This window comes from Amborella trichopoda, chromosome 5 (assembly GCF_054954075.1).
Source record: "Amborella trichopoda isolate Santa Cruz 75 chromosome 5, AtrichopodaSantaCruz75HAP2 v2.0, whole genome shotgun sequence".
Classification (NCBI taxonomy): Eukaryota; Viridiplantae; Streptophyta; class Magnoliopsida; order Amborellales; family Amborellaceae; genus Amborella; species Amborella trichopoda.
In genome coordinates, this window is record NC_142340.1 from 14266645 (window position 1) to 14285353 (window position 18709).

The following is an 18709-nucleotide window of genomic DNA, read 5'->3' on the forward strand; positions in this document are numbered from 1 at the left end:
TTGCCCCAAAAATAAGTATAACAGTATTATTGTACAAGAAGGAATAAAAATTTACCGACTATGTGAAGCCGTGTTCGATTTTTTCACGGCTCTGAAACCCCCGATTTCTTATCACAAATTCACCGTAACATCCCCAAATCAACAATCAAAAGCATCAAATGAACACCAAGTATCAAACAACCACCAAATCGAAAATTTGAATAACAAAAAGTTTTCGTCAAATTTTTTTTTTCCCTCCATTTGATGCAAATAAAGCCACAAAAATAGTTGGAAATCTTCATTTAGGGGGTTTACTACACCCCACCCTAAGTTTTGGAAGGTCAAAAAGACCATTTTGCCCCTCCTCAAGGGGCAAAATCGAAAACATTTTTTGCAAAAGGAGATGCGCAGCGATGCAACCGCTAAGTAAAAAGCGCATATGCACCAGGTTGCGATGTGGAGACGACCACATAACGCATGATCCAACCACATATGCAACGATGCAACCGCATTTTAAAACTGTGATCGTGCCGTCTCGACCTAAACAAATCACCGAAAATCCTTTCTGCCAAACACTGAATAAACTCTCTCTCTCTCTCTCTCTCTCTCTCTCTCTCTCTCTCTCTTTATATATATATATATATATATAGGAAAAAACTGGGATTAACGCAATAACTCATATGAACATATGAGCCCAACAACCCATATTGAATCTGAACCGATTTGACGATCACAAATACCCGATAGTGCTTGAATTTTTTTTTTTTTTTTTTATACAAATCCAAATTACTTGAAATTTTACGTGTGTGTTCTTCTCATCAAAGTGCGCCTAATAAAAATATAAAAAAAAAATTTATTTACAAAAGAAATGACCACAACACGCCTTAAAACTTTTCAGGGGTATTTTGGTCAATTTGTTTCATATAAAATATTTGTTTGATATTTTTTAAAATTCATTTATTTTTTATAAACACACGTCTAAAATTTCAAGTGATTTGGATTTGTGAAAAATAAATTCAAACACTGTCGGACATCTGTGATCGTCCGATCGGCTCAGATTCAATCTGCACCATTGAACTCATATGTTCATATGAGCTAGTGGACTAATCCCAGCTTTTTCTATATATATATATATATATATATATATATATATATATATATATATATATATATATATATATATATATATATATAGGCATTCACATGAACAATTTTTTTAATTTGCCCTTCATTTGAGCACAAACGTACACTTGGCCATGAAATTTAGTTGAACGAGACAAAACACGAGCAAGGCATGGGCGGGCAATACAACCAAAACATAGTAAAGCAAATGGAAGACCTAAGTTCTGTAGCTGAAGCAACCGACGTAAAATCTTTACAGGCAGAATTTTCCACTTAGTAGATCATCACTTAGACAAAGCCAGCAAGTTCTATTCATTAACCAACCCATCAGAAAAAAATACATGGGACATGTTATCGTTTCTGCCTGTTCTGGCAAAGAATCAGAGTCCACCTGATATTTACATTCAAATAAGGGAGCATGTAGTTGCTGCACAATGATCATCGAGACAAAAGTAAAAGGGAAAAAAAAAAAAAAATTATGTATCACTATATACTCAGAAACAGAGGAGCATTTCCGCATGAACCCTTTCTCTACCGGGAGGAACAAAACTCTCAACCACTGAAACACTCTCCTATTCTTTCTGGTTACAAAATGAATTGTGTACAAAACAAAAGCTAATAACACTGTCTCTCTCTCTCTCCCTCAAGTTGCCCTCTCCTCTAGGCGTGTAAATCTAACAAACAAAACTTCATACTTGTCAAAAGAATATCAGGACTGCCAGAACTTGTTGGGGTCATTACTATACAACGATCGGTCTTGGATTTCAAGATTAGCAACATGCCAATCGATCAATCTTGCTTGGACACATTTACACACAAGAAGCACAGTTGGAAACAACCACCACCCACTTTCATCCCTGAGGCAAAATTGAAATAATGAAATAAGCAAATGTACCAATCAAGATATTTGGGATTGGTAGATACTTTTCAAGAAACTTAAACCAGCAATATAATCTGAAGATAACGATTACCCATACATGCTGAAGTTCCAAGGCTGGAAATTTGGGTGTTTTTTGCTAGACTGGGTCTTATAATGGACAAATCCACATATGAAGGCCACAACCTGTGCTTATTGGGTAATAACAAGGAGATCAAGTAAGTCAACCAATTCCTGGAGGAATATTGTATAGCAAATAATGGGACATTAATGGAAATGGAAAAGATGGAAATAAACTAAGAGGAAAGACAACATAATTTGCAAGTAGTTGAAACAAAAAGGTCACATAATACAAAAAAGTAACACAGTACACAAATACTGAAACATACATAACATAATAAATTCTGAAGATTTCCGCTTTAACTCCTAAGCATACATATTAGAAGGAAATACAGAATGCTGCCGGAGTTGCAAAAAATAATGGCTTCATCCTCAATGGATTTTCATATGCAATTCAATCCATTCAAGCAACAGTGTACAAGATCCTTTTCCTTCTCCATTTTCTTTTCATTGAGGGGCACAAATTAGAGTGGAAATTCAACCTAAACCTAATATTTGACACTGAAAGTGCCAAATAAATTGATCTTCAGTGGAAGTCCCATTTGAATGTTCGACTAGAGATGTTAGTGGGCCGGCCGCTGCGTTGGATGGGCTGCAGGAAAAAATTGTCTTCCCCTTATGTAGATTCTATCAGTCTTCTTCAAAGGGGCCCCTTCCCTACTACTTGTTGATAGGATAGGCCCTCTAGACTAGAAAGAACCTTGCTCCACTATGGATTCTTAAAATCCTTTATCCATTGTGTTGTCAAAGCCCTCGTTATTGAGTTTGCTGTTGTGAAGCCCTCTAACGAGTGCATAGCTTCAAAAGTGGACGCTATGCACAAAGCCATTGGTCAAGTCTTGTCAAAGCCCTCGTTAAAGAGGGCTTTTAGCAACTTCCAATTGTTTAGGGTGCTTTGACACCTGTGCTAGACAGAAAATCGCTCCTTTGAGGGCTGCTACCACATTGCTTCCATAGCATAGAATTGTGTTCCAATTATCTAGGGGGCTTTTATGCAACTTCAAATTTGTAGGTGGCTTTTCAAATCGGCCTTTTAAATCCCAGGGCTCAACCATGGACAAGCGGTGGGAACTACTAAAGTTGGAGTACGATAGGAGCAGAGGGAATTTGCCGTGAAGTAGTGAAATGATTAGAGATAAAAAAGAACACCAACAGCGAAATCACTCCGCTGGGCCGACACTGACATTAAGAGACGAAAGCTAGGGAGCAAATGGGATTAGACACCCCAGTAGTCCCAGCCATTTAGGGTGCTTTATTTGCTCAAAAAAAGGCTTTGCTTGTTGCGGAGGCTTTACGCATTGCACCCACGAGCGAAGCTAGGAAGACTTCTAGTTGTAGGAGGCTTTGTTTGCAACATAACAAGCGAGTGCTTTGCGAGAGCAAAAAGCTTACCAACTATGTTCAATGAAGCAAAGCATTCGCAAGAGCAAAAAGCCAACAAACCACAGCTCAAAAGCTACAAAACCTTTACCATTTAGTTTTCGACTTCTTGGGAATATATTGGCTGATGAATTAGTAGTTATTGTTCTTGTTTCTTTAGTCCCTTCATTGGTTCTGATATCTATCATATTCCTCGGATTATTCACAAGTTAGCCACAGCTTATATAGGGGAATCCATGGAGGCTCATCATTGAGTAACTTTCAAAATGAATCACAATCAAAATAGTCATTTTTAAAATAAAAATAAAAATACTTCTCAAAAAAAATAAAAAATAAAAAAGCCCATGAATATTTTTCCAATTCAGGGGTGGCTCAGGATATCCCTTGGGGTTTTGGGGAACATGATGCTTGACTAGCTTAGCAGGGCTTTGCCTCCCTGAGCTTAGTCAGCTACAACAGCTACACACCTTAGCTTAGGTTTTCTTTGCCTTAGCTTAGTCAGCTACAGCAGCTACGCACCTTAACAAGCGAAGCTACAGCGGACAGTTTTTTTCATGCCCTAATTACATGAGTGAAGCACAAAGCAGAGGTGATGCCTGACAGGTATATTAGGTTAGGGTGAGAAACATTTATACCTTCGCTCACTAAGACACACAGTTTGCTTTCGCTTCACAAGTGATGAGCAAGGTTTAGAAGTGGCTTACTTAAAAGCTGAGGTCACCTTGTCGCTTACGTTTTTAGCTATGGAAAGACAAGAACAGGAAAAGGCGACGAAAGCGAAGGTTACTTAGTAGCTTACACCGCAAGGCTAAATTAGGAACACAAACTGAATATACTTCTATCTCGTGATTTATTTTACTTAACAAGAAAAATAAATATAATAAACATGAAAAGATGTATAGTTAATGATGTAATTAAGGATGCTAGTAAGTACTGGTGGTTTCAATTTCAAACTTTGAAGGTCTGATATGTGATTTAGGAGAATATCATTTGAGGTATCAGGTTAAGGTTTTCTCTAGGTGTTCTTTTACTTAAGGTCTGTGTTTTATGAGAATCTCAATATCCTCACTAATAAATAGTAGGATTCCAGGATGTTGAACCGACAATTCCAGAACCAGTTGAATCACAGTTCTGGTTTCTAAGAAGCATCATTACGTTCAATCAAAACCATGATTTCAAAGAGATATTGCTCGAGTATTACAACTAATCTAGGAATGTTTGACAAGGGCGCCAACAATAATAACTAGTTCCGTTAAGTTATCTAAACATAATAATAATAATCGCTAGTTCCATAATGCGTGCTACTTCCATATGAACAACAGTGCTGATGGGCCAAAATCTGTCAAGAGTGACAATGTGCAGAAATCTGAATGAAGGAAACTCAAACTTGATGTACCTTTCTCTACCTTAAGCACCCCACACAAAACCCAGATGGTGCCTGCTCACCGACTCAAATCAGCTTACTAGCGAGTTATCCCACCCACAGCTTTCAACTCTTGAACCTCCCCTCCTGCAGATTTCATGGGGATGGTCTCCCTCATTCACTCATTAAATCTCACTAGTTCTCTATATAACTCTATAGTAGAAGCTTAAAGCACATGAACAATTACAATTCATAGGAATTTACAAATGAGAGGATGACTCCCTTCCTATGACCAAACACCTTAAACCATAACTAGGATGATGCTGATTGGCATCCAACAGTCCTAAACTCTTGTAGATCTTCTATACGCTTGTTTTAGTTCCTTTATTAAAATGTATTTACATATATTACAAAGGATTTTCTCAAGAGTTTTAGAGTCCTCTATCCTAGAAAACTCTAGAACCACCCACACACTTTGGAATGTACTTCATGACTATAAAACCTTTTGCTCCTTTACAGAGCTCTACCACTACAAATATATTTTGGAGCATAAGTTCGCTGCCTTCTAGAGATCTCTATCATTGGAACCTTTCCATCACTTGAAGCCACTCAAAGACATAAGGATATGCTTACAAACAGGTAGTGGAAAATTTTCACAGGATGACCAAGGGTTGTCTTCGCAGCCCTCTAATTCAGGGCAAGTAAATTAGAAGGCTCAAAAAGGAGCAGATGTCTGTTCAGGAAGACTCTAAAGGAGGTTGTTAGAAAGCATTAACAGGTTCTAAATGCAAAGAGAGAATGCCTAACGTGTGTAGGTGCCTCTAGAGTTCTCTAGGGGGTCAACAGAATTCTAGAAACATCTCTTATTTCTTGTAATATGGGCAGGAAAGAAGTTCTTAGAAATGTGAAGGTCTGAGAGAGACTATGAATGTTGGATAGATGCAATTTGGCATCATTTTAGCCATTGGTTCTAGAAGGTTTGCTGTATATAAGAAGTGATCACCTCAACTGTAAAATAATCCCCCAATGTTGCATTGTAACCCACAAGAGTCACGAAGCTCCCACTATTGACTAACCTATTGAGTTCCAAGTGAATGAGTTGGAGCAAGCATCCATGCCAAATCCACATGAAAGGGGTTTAAGAGTTAAGCATGAGCGCTGAGGATGGGATAACTGGCTAGGACAGCTGATTTGAGTTCAAAAGTAGCCACCACAAGTGCCGCATGGGTACTTGATGCAGAAAAGAGTTCGGTTACGTTTAGAAAGGGCTCTAAATAGAGTAAAGCACATCATTCGTGCACATAGATTTGCACATCTACTTCCTATCTGGAATATTAGAATTAAAAAGCAATCATACAAGTCCCCTTCCTCTCTGAAAGTTAAAGAACTGCACCTCTCAGTTGTTGAACTCCTTGTGTAATTCTGTGCCCACTTGAAACAATATGAAATAGCTCCTACAAATTGCTTTCCAAAGTCCTCGCCTCTAGGCTAAAGGGCTGTTCTCAATTGGGCGACCTCCCCTACCTAAGGGACTTTTGTTAAAGACCGCCGGATACTAGATGGTGCACTTATAGCCCATGAGTGCATCCACAAAAGACACTCCTCCAAGGCCCCTGGCCTAGTCATAAAACTTGACTGGGAGAAATCTTACAACCATGTTGACTGGTCAATCCTTGATGAGACTATGGGTAGGATGGCTTTTGGATCCACATAGAGGCAATGGATCCAAGGATGCATCTCAAATCCATTTTTTTCTATTTTGATATATGGTTCCCCCTAAAGGCCATTTTCCTTCTACTAGAGGGCTTCGCCAAGGTGACCCTCTGTCACAATTCCTTTTTGCTATCATGGCCGTAATCTTTAGCTCCTCCATCTCTAGGCTTTACCATGCTGGCCTACTCAGTGGCTTCAAATCCAGTTCTCATGGTCCCATCATCTCCCAACTTCAATACACAGACAACATTCTCTTCGTCTTCGATTCCTCTATTTAGCAAGTCGATATCCTTCTACTCTTCAATAAGTGCTTTGAACTGGCCACAGGTTTCAAGGTTAAATTGGCTAAATCAAAGACAATAGGCGTCTGCTCGGATCCTTATCTAGTGCAATTCCTAGCCACTAGATGGGGTTGTGCAGTCGAAGAATTGCCTTCTACCTACTTAGGCCTACCTCTGTGCCTAGGCATGCCACACCTGTCCCATTGGAGTCTAATTGATAAGTTTGAGAAGAGATTCACAGGGTGAAAGAGACGGTTCCTATGAAAGGCCGGCAGACGCACTCTTATAAAAGCCACCTTCGCTAACACCCCGGTATTTCAAATGCCATTATTCCACATCTCCGTCTCAGTTGCCGCAAGATTGGAAAGGAAGATGCGAGATTTTTTTTGATCAGGGGACAATGGCAGCAAATATCACCTTATTTCTTGGCCGAAACTGCGCCTGCCCAAAACTCTAGGTGGTTTAGGCATTCGCAATCTCATGCCCACAACCTGGCCTCCTAGGTAAATGGTGGTGGAGATTTGCCACCCAACCCGAATACTTTTGGAGGGAGGTAATTCGTTTAAATACTGGTATAGGATCCACAGTTGGACCCCTGCATGTAGAGCCAGCGGCAACATCGCTGGCATTTGGAGGTCGGTGCTTCACTGTCACAATCTGCTCCTCCAACACATCCGTTTCTGCTCGAGGGAAGGGAACTGTGTGATATTTTGGTCTGACATTTGGGTTGGACATGCTGCACTTAGGGAACTTTTCCCTAACTTGTTCCCCCTTGCTCAGGACCCCCAATCTTCTGTGACCTAGAACTTTGTGACCTCAGGTCCTGTGAGAACTTGGACACCTTACTTCAGAAGGCCCCTAACTGATGATGAACTCGTAGAATTCAGGGCCATGGTCGAATTGCTGCACTCGGTATTCCTCCCCCCACAAGATGAGAACAAGATTATTTTGATCACCAACAACTTCAGGCAACTTCTCTGTGTCATCCTTCTTTCGCACTTTCCCCTTTCTCCAAATCCTGCCTCCCCTCCCCTTCTGCTGGCTTCCGAAGCCTAGTTTTCCCTCGTACCACCAAGAAGCCAAGTTTTCTACTGGATTGCCATTCACAAGAGAGTCCTCACCATCGACCACATCCGAAAAAGTGGACTCCCTTGTCCCAACACGTTATGTGTTTGTACGCGGAAGAAACAAACGACCTTCCGTTTATCCACTGAAAACCGGCCTCAGCCTTATGAGCCAACTTGATGCGAATCTTCCAATAGTGTTGGGTGACTCCTCGATCGGTTCCTCACCTCTTCGAGGCCTTCCACTCAGCTTCTTGGCACAAGGCTGATCGTCTTCTTTGGAAAGCCTCTCCGTGGCAGCCACAATTTGGCTTCTTTGGATTGAAAAAAACCTTAGCACCTTCAAAGGAGGAACCCAGTTACTGCATTGATTGAGAAGGTTAGACAGCTAGTTTCCTTCTGGGCCCTGAACCATAAGTTCTTTAACGGTTACTCCTATTTAGATTTCAGTAACAATCGGCACCCCTTAGTGGTTTTGAGAACTACCAGGATCCCCCACTCCTCTCTTTGGAGACCACCGGACGGGGGTTCTATCAAGTTGAATTTTGACGGTTGCTCTCTCAGCAATCCCAGCCCCTCTGGTATAGGGGGGCTGTTTAGGACTAGTGAAGGCAGCTTTTTGTCATCCTACTCGCGACCTATAGGTGTAGCTGACTCGACTCTTGTTGAGGCCCTAGCCCTCCTAGAGGGCATCCACAAGTTTAATCCCCTTTACAGTATAGTGCTTGTGGTCAAAGGGGATTCTAGGAATGTGTCACTTGGACCTCCAACACTTCCTCCTGTCTGTGCAGACTTGACCATATTTTTTAGGAGATCTTGCATGTCTGTGGAAACTTTCAAGTCTCTTGGAGTCACAGCAATAGAGAAACAAATTTGGAAACCAATGCACTGGCTAGGGAGGCAGCTCACTCCAATTCCTTACTGGGGAACTAGGCATCCTTGCACCTCCAACTCACACAGCTTCTCTGTCTTGTTCTTATTTCTGCTGTATAGCATTTTTTGGTCGCCCTTGGGTTCTTGCATATGGCCCCTCCTCTACTGTGCCTCAATTTTTGTAAACTCTCTTATACAAATGAACATTCTAAAAAACCAAAAGAAGAAACAACATGCAATATGAGACCTGACAGTCTTGGTATGTGTGGAAATGAAGGGAACTCATCACAATGCTTTAGATCATATACTTCCACCTCCCCATTCTAAGGCTAGTAATGGGTCAGTCCTGGGCCAATCAGGGTGGGCCTGAGCCCAACCCAAAAGGTAGCTAGGCCCAGTCCTGATAAGAGTTCAAGGCCCCAACCCTTGACCTGGATAAATAGCCAGATCGCCTGACCTGGCCCCATAACTGGACAGGTAGGGCTGCCCTAACTGCAGGCACAAGTGATTAAAAATTTAAGCACCATGCTTTGAACTTGAGACCTAGAATTGCAAAAGGCAACATCTCAACCAACCATACCAAGACCTCTAAAGGCCAAATTCATTTCTTGTTATGGATACTACTCATAATTGTTTAGCATGTGGAAAAAAAATCAGTAGGAGAGTTTGTACTCAGAACTGAGTGTGACAAAAATCGGTAACTTAACCAAACAGGACTAAGCCTGACTTTTGACTTCGAATACCTTTTTTTTTTTTAGTATATAGTACTCATGGTTGTTTGACCTGGGGAAAACAAATCAGTAGCAAGACTTGAACTCAGAAACAAAAGTCAGCACCCTAACCAACCTGAACCAAGCTTGAATCTGGCCTACCAACAACTGTTTTGAAAAGATATATAAATCTGAATGGCCAGGCCAGGAACCAGCCCAATAAAAAATCGGTTCAGACATGCCCAGCCCAAGGGCCCAATATAGGGGTCCAGATCCGTCCAAATCAGGCCAGTTCAAGCAACTCAGCTCATTGCCATCTCAGAACATTCTATTAGGATTTTAACCATAAAACCATGACCTTTATGTCCCCAAGAAGATGCTTTCTATGCTGGATATGATCATATTCAGGAATATGATAGTGGGCTACTAGTATCACTATGACAATCAAGCTTTTGTTCACACTTCAGTTAACACTGGGAAGTAGACCAATAATCTGCGTCTCCATTTCCATTCCATCTTTGCCTTCTCCAATAACCTAGTAGCAAATTTCTCAAGATATGTCCACCAATGGTTTATTGGGAAGCTTATTTTCTTAATGTCACACTTGGTTCTTCAAATTCAAGAATGCAATTGCTTCTAAAACCTTAAATGCAAATAATAACACTGATGCATCTCTATGCAACAATACACGAGGACCCAAATCCTCTACAAATTTGTGACTCATAAGAATATTTATCAATCGTTGGTATATTAGGTTATGTATATGTATATGTATATATCTCATCTGTTCAATGTTGTCATTATATTATTGTATGAGAAGTTAGGCCACACCACTAATCCAAGGAGAATCATTTCTTCTCATGTTTTTTGCCGTTTGACATGGCATCAAAACACGTTAGTGATGTGTTCAGTTCATCCAAGTATCATCCATCTCCGCGATTGAAGATCAGAGGCAATAACATGCTCTGAAACAATGCCTCCAAAAGTTGCAGTCCAATTTCAAGGTCCAAGTGTCACACCAGGTTGTTAAAAACATAACAACATGCCAAAAAGAGCGGGTTGGCCATTTCCCATCAGAAAAGAAAACATTTGGCCATTTCCCATCAGAAAAGAAAACATTTGGGATTGGGAATGATTGAACAACATAAATAAGAATAGGTTTTCCCATACATGCAGGGAATCTCGTAAACCACATACGGTACTCATAGACACACACAAGGGTGCTCTATGACATCGCAGATTGTAAAAAGTTGATACCAAAGAGAAGAGAAGTCAAGATTTCCTATAATTTTCCATTCATATGTTCAATGTAATTGTGAGGGTCTACAAGTATGACGTAGGGGCATAGAATGGTGCACTCTGCCATGCTCAAGATTTGAGAGCATTCCAAGAAACCCTTTCTGACAACTGATGATATTTTCCATTACTCCAACTGCTATGAAAGAAAACGCAACAATATTCGCAAAAGCAGAAGCCCATCAAGAATGTCATCTCACTCCTTGATGTGTATACCTCATCAGCAGTAGATCCATATGTGGTGTACAGTGAAGAAGATCTTCTCCATCTCAATGAAGGGAAATGTTCCATAGTTACTCATAAAAGAAAGCTTTCTAGGAATTATTTTCCCTTAATGTTTGAAGACATTGAAAATCCCATCAAAAGTTTTGCCTAGTGTATATGAATGTCTCTATATAAACATTTTGCTAGGACTTTCTAAGGAAAAGGTTAATCATTCACGAATGTCAATAGTCAATGGATAACTGAGATGGAATGGAACCAATCAGTGCTCCTCATACTCACATATTGAGGAGGATATGTTGATAATATCAAATAATTTGTAATGAAATTTCTAATATTTTTAGTTAGATGCCATGATTGATAATTTCACCGCACATGATGATATATACCAGGAATTTATGATAGATGAAAGATCAACTGCATACTTAAACAATCCATTTTGTAAAACAATAGGAAAACAATTTATTAGTTTCTTAAATATCTCATTTGAACATACAATCAAAGATGATAGAAATGGAAAAGAAATGGTAAGATACGGAAAAGACAAAAAAAAAATACTTAACAAAGAAAAGCAGAGAACAATCAAACTGAAAAACTAGCATAAGGAATTATCTCTGAAGAGAACTAACTGCTGCTCCAAAAACGTTTTACTTTTCTGTTTGAAATTTTTAACCTTTTCTGCATTTTTACAGCTCGTGTTTAACAAAAATTAAGAACTTTTCTTCCAGCTATGCCACAGCTTGCTCATACTACACTCTTCGAGGCTTATAGCCCAAATTGCTTTACAACTAGGATTTTTCCTCTTAAAGTATGCATATGTGATATGCTCGATTACCCTAATAGATGTCACGTGATATGAATTGCTTTTTCATGTTGAAGGGACTGGAACTCAAACCATGCAGCCCTGAGGTCTCGACTTATCAAGGTTTGAGAAAATTACATAACAGAAAGCTAAAAAAATGTTAAGCTTTAGAACTTCACAAATGTACACTCGTAAGATGGAGCTGTTCGTCCAACCTACTAGGTTGCCAATCCAAATCAATCACAGTATGTAAATATGCATCCAAAAAAAATACCACCAAGCAAACAATGGTCAACATCTCCAAATACACACAATCCTAAACCTCCTAAGTCTTGGACATCCGTAATAGCTTTTAACTAATGGGCATATTACCATGTTGAAAATTTTAAGTCACAAGATATCTGCTTCTCTTGAATATTCTGAAGAAAACTAAACAGGAACTGACACATGAAGACCCAAGATCCCTTGGAGACCAGACCTAAGATGAGGGAAAACTGGAACTCTAAAAGAGTAAATAAAAGTTACTAAAAATGCAAATTTGAAGTCCAACATGCTTTCTAGGATAAACAAAATAGTCCTTGAATAAAACAGAGAAACAAAAAGATAGTCTAGAAAGATCATATCATGGTTCTCTCATTATACAGAAACAAGCTCACATGTCATGGATGCAGCACAGTCACAATTAGTTTCTAGAAGAATAGGGGATATGATTCCCTCAATATACAGAAACAAGCCCACATGTCGTGGATGCAGAAGTCACAATTAGTTTCTAGAAGAATACGAAGCATTAGATGATGAAATCAATTTTTAAAAGAATCCAAGAAGATCAAACACGGAAATAAACATCTTGGATGAATAGTATGACTCGCTATCTTTCAAATTTATGGAAGCTCCAACTAAGCAGCAAGCAACCAAATTCCATAAGACTGTGTAAGTGCAGACAATAAACGCCTGGAGGGGCAATAGCATTCACAACTTTGAAACCACTATGAATACAGAGTTTACAAGATGCCCATGATCAACTTAAAACCATCTTCACCAACTCACAAATAAATTACGGGGCAGTATACTATTTATGGCAGGGAAAGACAGAAATAGAGCAAATTGGTCTCAAACTTTAAAAGGGAACTCACCACATTAGTCAGAGAGGTAATGTTCCACAAGGCATACACCCGTGCAAGACCTGCTGATCTCCTTGGACCATGGCTGAACAGAGCATTAATTCCAGCAGGAAAAGGAGAAAGTATTCCTAAAGGAAGGATGGACAAAACTAAAAAGAAGTCCCAAAGTGAGATAGAATACAACTGAAGCAAAGTGAGTAGAACTAAACTAAAGTCTCCCAACAATATCATTGAGATGACCAACCCCACAAGATCCTGCAGGAGAAAGCAATGACATGGTGAGAGCATTGACATGGGAGCAGTTATAAAAAGAGCATTGATATGAGAGCAGTTATAAAACTCGAGTATGGAAAGACCTCAGACAATTGTGTCCAGAACAAAGTAATAATTAACAGGCACAAGCAAAGTTACCTGATGTCCAATAGGTCTTGTGTTATGCACAATAAGGGAGAAGGGATAAAATATATCTTTCTTCTCCTCGAGCATTCGCAAACTGTAAGTATCTAAAACAACTCCAGAAATTCTGTTACGCACCAAAACGTTTTCTTTACTCCGCAAAAGTCCAATCTGACTGTCCCCATCAGCATTAAATGCTCTGCAAGGTCCATACGAAATCATAATTCTAAGGTGCCAATTGCATGAACATTAACCTCTTAAGGAGAGACTCAGAACAATCCTCTCTTAAGTAGAGTATAGCACAAGAACTGCATAATGAAATTTCTAAGGGGATTGATATTTGCGCCCATATTTTTGTATTGCCACCCAATTTCTTGCTTTACCCAACGAAAAGATGCATGGGAATATCATAAAAAATATGTTGGATTGAATTCCACCCTTGTACAAAACATGGATTTCAATAAGAATGCTCATTTTCCAATAGCCACCAAAATAATTACCGTGAATGATCATATTGCAAGGCTTCACCCATTCCATCAACAGAGGCAAGTGGAGATTCTTCATCAACAGCGTACACAACAAGGCCTAACTGGCAGTAACCAAATGCAGTGGGCTGAAACTGCGCAAGGACGACCCCCACCCCATGCATGCTCAAAGCAGGATTTGCATGAGTCTGAAGCCAGCTGAGAATAGGCACTAATGTTACTCTCAAATGACCACGGCGAACAAGGCGTAATTGCGCATTGAGTCCCGCTACAAGTCGGTACCATATGGTAGGTGGAACTGACTGCATGGAGAATATTCACATAAATTCCATAAATTATAAAAACCCCAACACTTGCTTAATAGACTTTCAGAAGAGCTGCCATTCAAAGCACTTACAGATTTAAATATTGAATCCTATGCAGATGCAAAACATACCTGGCTCATTAGGCTGGTGAGGACATTATCACTGTGAAGAGAGAAAGGAGTCATGTAACTTCCATCACCTCCAAATACTAAACACATGGGAAATCTTTGGTGAAGCCGAGGAGGTAGATCAGGACGTTTTTCATCTCCCCCGAGAAAAAAATCAATATATCCTAGCATCAAATCTGGTGAAGCAGCAACCTACACTTGACAAAAGCATTAGTTTCAAAACCTGCTAATAGAAAAAATAACCATACCAAATTTACATATATAAAAAAGGTAAATTATATAAAAAAAAATGGTAAACATATTCCCGCTTTTGAGAAGGAATCCAGGGGAAGTCCCTCGAAAGCCAATATTGCAATAACGAGAGAACTAATTTCTTTTATCTATTATATGAACCACAAATAGATCCCCTCATCATTTTGATGACCAATCTGGTCCTGATAACAATGATGCCACCAGTTTTACATTTACAGTTCACAAATATATATCAATTAACCACAACAAACTTCAATGCATTTGTAGAAAACTCAAATATTCAACAATAGATCTGCCATCTATTATAATTGTAAGACTTAACCTTAAGCCCTTCATAAAGGGCACGTGAACGGCAGGATCGCAGGCATGCATGATCATATTCGGATCGAACAAATTCACGAAGTCGCTGTAACTTTTTCCGACGACGCCATTGCTGCCAGGACCAAGCAAAGGGATATGCAAGAACTGAAAGAATGCTGTATACGGAACCTTCCCACCATTGGTAAGCATCCAAGACATTAATCTCATCGACAAATCTGTTAAATGCATCCTCGTATCTGCCAAGAAAGAAACAAACTAAAACTGTAAATAAATTTTATAAGTAAACTAAGAAGACTAGTGTTGTTTACAATACAACAAGGATCAACAAATCAGAAAAGGAGTAGGATACAGTAAATTATAGTGAACAAGTTACTTACACAATCTCCATTATTTGTTCTGGAGGTGAATGGGGCAAATGCCATGGCTCCCTAAATGTGTTCGGACCCATAAAATACATCCTATGCACATGACTCTGGGATTCCTCAGCTCTGTTTGTTTCAAGCACCTGAAAGTGGCAAAAGGGAACAATCAAGAATACTCCCAAAAGAAGTCGATGGCACTAGATGGACTCATTTCTGCAGTTCGAATCCACAAGTTAATTTGAGACCCCAGAAGATCACCTCATTCAGAGATTCCAAAAAAGGAAATGAATGGTCAATTTGAGACCCATGTTGAGTTGGGGCAGGTCCGGGTAAGTCATCAGTCCCCACAAACTTCATGCGAGCAACGCTGAGCACAAGTGCCAAAAGGACAAGAAGGCCAGAGAGAAGGAGACCAAATAACCATGGGCCACCAAATGTATAAATTAACTCTTCAAGAGGTGTGTAACAATGAGGCATGTGATATCTCTCTGATATGCATTTATAGGGACAAGGAGGTCCAGAGACACCACCTGCATATAACATATTCTTTAAAAATTAGAAGCTGTACGACATTTTACAAGAATCAACAAAAGGTGATATAAAGAACTCATTAAAATGATTGCAACTAGGGCATGATCCTCGTGCGCCAGAAATCTAAAGAAGTACAATTCAGACATTGGGGACATTAGCTTTAACATGTAGGAAATCAATAAATAAAAACTGAAAAAACAAAAAAAATAAGAATATCCTCAAAAGCAGCCAAGATTCAATATGCACAGAAACTCCACAGGATATCATTTAAATTATTGCCTTAAGCAACACAGACACAAGAAACAGACTCTTCAATAAAACAAACCTCGAACATTGATATATATTGCACGATGCGGTAGCTGCTCAGGTGGACAGGGACGACAAAGAGCTTCATTAGATCCAGTAACATTTTTGAAAGTTCCTGCTGGGCATTCCTGCAGAAGGAGATAATACGAGTTATTGCTGGAAATAATAAGCTCATACCACCTACATATTACATCGCACCAAACTCTCTCATATATGAAACTGTAAAAAATTGTGGGAAGCAGCATATGAAACTGTAAAAAATTATATGAACACCAGAAACATATATAAATGCTTTCTGACATAAAACAACCGGGAACTAGGTTCTGCCATGGTACAATGTTGTCAATCATGCACGATATCAATCTTCAACTCATAAGAGGAGACCCCATTGGTGCAAAAAAAGATTCCCAAATAGGAGCTCAGACAAGGAAAGGTTTCATGATATTTTTTATTGGAACCATCAGTTGTTAACGATGTTAGTAAGTTGATCATATTGAGGCCACAATCTACAGCTCAAGAAAGGAGACTCCCATGGTACATGTTTTTTTTTTGGGGTTGGGGGGGAGGAGAAGGCACCTAAGTCAGCAGCTGAAAATTCACAATTGAGATTCTTCCTCAAACATTCATCTGACAAGTTACAAGTTAACAATCTCTTCTATGTCTGACCATCATACATGATGACTGACCTAACCAAAAATCAAGATCCCATTACCTTCTATTTTTTTTTTTTTTTTTGTCAGGGGAGGGGGAAAGTAAATCACAATGAGCCATGTTCCTTTAGAGACTCAACTTACTGTGAAGTGAATTTATAAATAATATTTTTAACAGTTATAGTTACTAGAAAACTTCACCAAGCCAAAAGTTCTATAATTTTCTAGAAGCAACAGATGATTCCCTGCTTGATGGAACAAAACACGCAAGACTCAGGTGGAGCAGATGGATATATAAAGGCCATTCAACAAATTTTCGTATCTATTTTGATGATAACTAAGACTGGCAGTCATATTGGATCCTGCAGAACATCACTGAACCCCACTTCACTTTGTGTCTCGTGTCTCTGAATCTGACAACTTATCATATCCCAAGGTTTGTAGCATTACATGCTACTACAAGTCTGGATCATTATTCAACATCTCAAAATCATAATGACTAATATGCTTTCACAATAATTTCCTTTAAACATAATATGTAAGACAGATTTTAAACATACAGCTAGACAGCTTTTTGGATAAAGCACATTGCGGTAATTAATATTATCACTATATTTGGATTGCATTTTCAATTTTTATAGACCCTTGACAAATCCATGTTCTCATGGGGGGATGCTTCTATTTGAATATTGTTCTCCCTTTTATATAGTTGGAAGAAATAACATAGAGATGTGAAATATAACTTGATCCACAATATGAATCTTAAACCATAGTTGTTGGAAACGCTTGGGAACCCGAATCATTTTTGGAACCGGAATCACGGCCGGCTAGAAGATTCATGTCTTCGGAATCGTTTACAATAGGAATTGCTAGGAACGAGGTTCCTAGTTTTGGAGAATCGTGTTTCGACCGAAATAGATCCAAGTTTCATCCACATATGGAATCGAGATTACCATCCCTCTGTAATGGACACTCCAGGAGTCAAGATTCATTAATATGCGGAATTGAGTTTCCGACATCTATGGAATCGAGTTTCTGACATATGTGGAACAAAGATATGTTGTTGTTTCAAATCATGATTTTAACATATTTGATATCAAATTTTTGAAATATATGGATCAAAGATTCCATGCTAGTTTGAGATCGAGATTTACAATAACATGGACTATGGAATGCGTTTGACGACCCCTCCTTACCAGGAATCGAGATTTCATTTTTATAGAGAAGGATGCCACAAGCACATCTTGAGCCTCATCAACTTTAGAATCTATATTGGATGTCTCTTATTAGAAGGTTTCCCAAATTTTAAAGTGATTGTATTGATGATTGAACTTACGGTCATTATACAAAAGACAAGTATTTCTAAATTATTATTTTGACTTCATTATTATAAAGAGAAAATAGGATTATGTCTACGCCATGGTTTTACTTTTAATTGTATGTGTTGTACTTACCGGTTATATTTTAAATTTAAAGTCGAGGCCATCCAGGGTGGCACAAGTAAAATAATGAAACCCTGCAACTACTAGAAGCATTCGAATGAAGATTTCTACTCCAATTGACGTAGAATCAACATTTAATCCTCGTTAGAATCCAGATTCGATATATTTCGGAACATCTACCCACAATTAATGGATTCACGTTTCTAAAGATGTGTTGGATCGAGATTCTAAAATGAAGGAATCGAGTTTCCTTGGTTCGATAAATGGTTGTTAAAGATGTGTTGAATTGATATTCTGAAACTAAGGAATCGAGTTTCCTTGGTTCCAAAAAATGGTTTCTAAAGATGTGTCAAATCGAGATTTCGAAATTAAGAAATCGAGTTTCCTTGGTTCCTAAAAAGGTTTTCGTGGAGATTCCTTATTGGACCGTGGAATCGAGTTTCGAAACCATAAACGCGAGGTCGGTGGAGAGATTCTGATAACTATGGCTTAAATTTATGAGTCACATTATGAAGTTGTGGGAGAAAGTGATTGCGCAAAGACTAGGGAATGAAACAGGTGTATCAGAAAACCAATTTAGTTTTATGCCAAGGAGTTTAACAATTGAG

At 39.0% G+C, this 18709-nt stretch overlaps 1 protein-coding gene across 2 annotated transcripts in view; it reads right to left on the reverse strand.

The window, feature by feature from the left end:
* Positions 1-1389: 1389 nt before the first annotated feature.
* LOC18421912 (uncharacterized) overlaps positions 1390-18709 on the reverse strand; it is a 52466-nt gene continuing 35146 nt past the window's right edge. Inside the window, exons 13-22 of one of the 2 annotated variants that reach the window (XM_006826700.4) lie at positions 16029-16137; positions 15431-15702; positions 15188-15315; positions 14812-15046; positions 14241-14429; positions 13820-14106; positions 13335-13518; positions 12936-13178; positions 2079-2164; positions 1390-1958 (exon numbers count right to left, since the gene is read on the reverse strand). In XM_006826700.4, coding sequence (XP_006826763.1) covers positions 1811-1958; positions 2079-2164; positions 12936-13178; positions 13335-13518; positions 13820-14106; positions 14241-14429; positions 14812-15046; positions 15188-15315; positions 15431-15702; positions 16029-16137 — 1881 coding nt within the window. In that variant the 3' untranslated portion in view covers positions 1390-1810. Of the gene's footprint in view, positions 1959-2072; positions 2165-12935; positions 13179-13334; positions 13519-13819; positions 14107-14240; positions 14430-14811; positions 15047-15187; positions 15316-15430; positions 15703-16028; positions 16138-18709 lie in introns of both variants that reach the window. The other variant, XM_020662946.2, reaches the window with a different exon arrangement.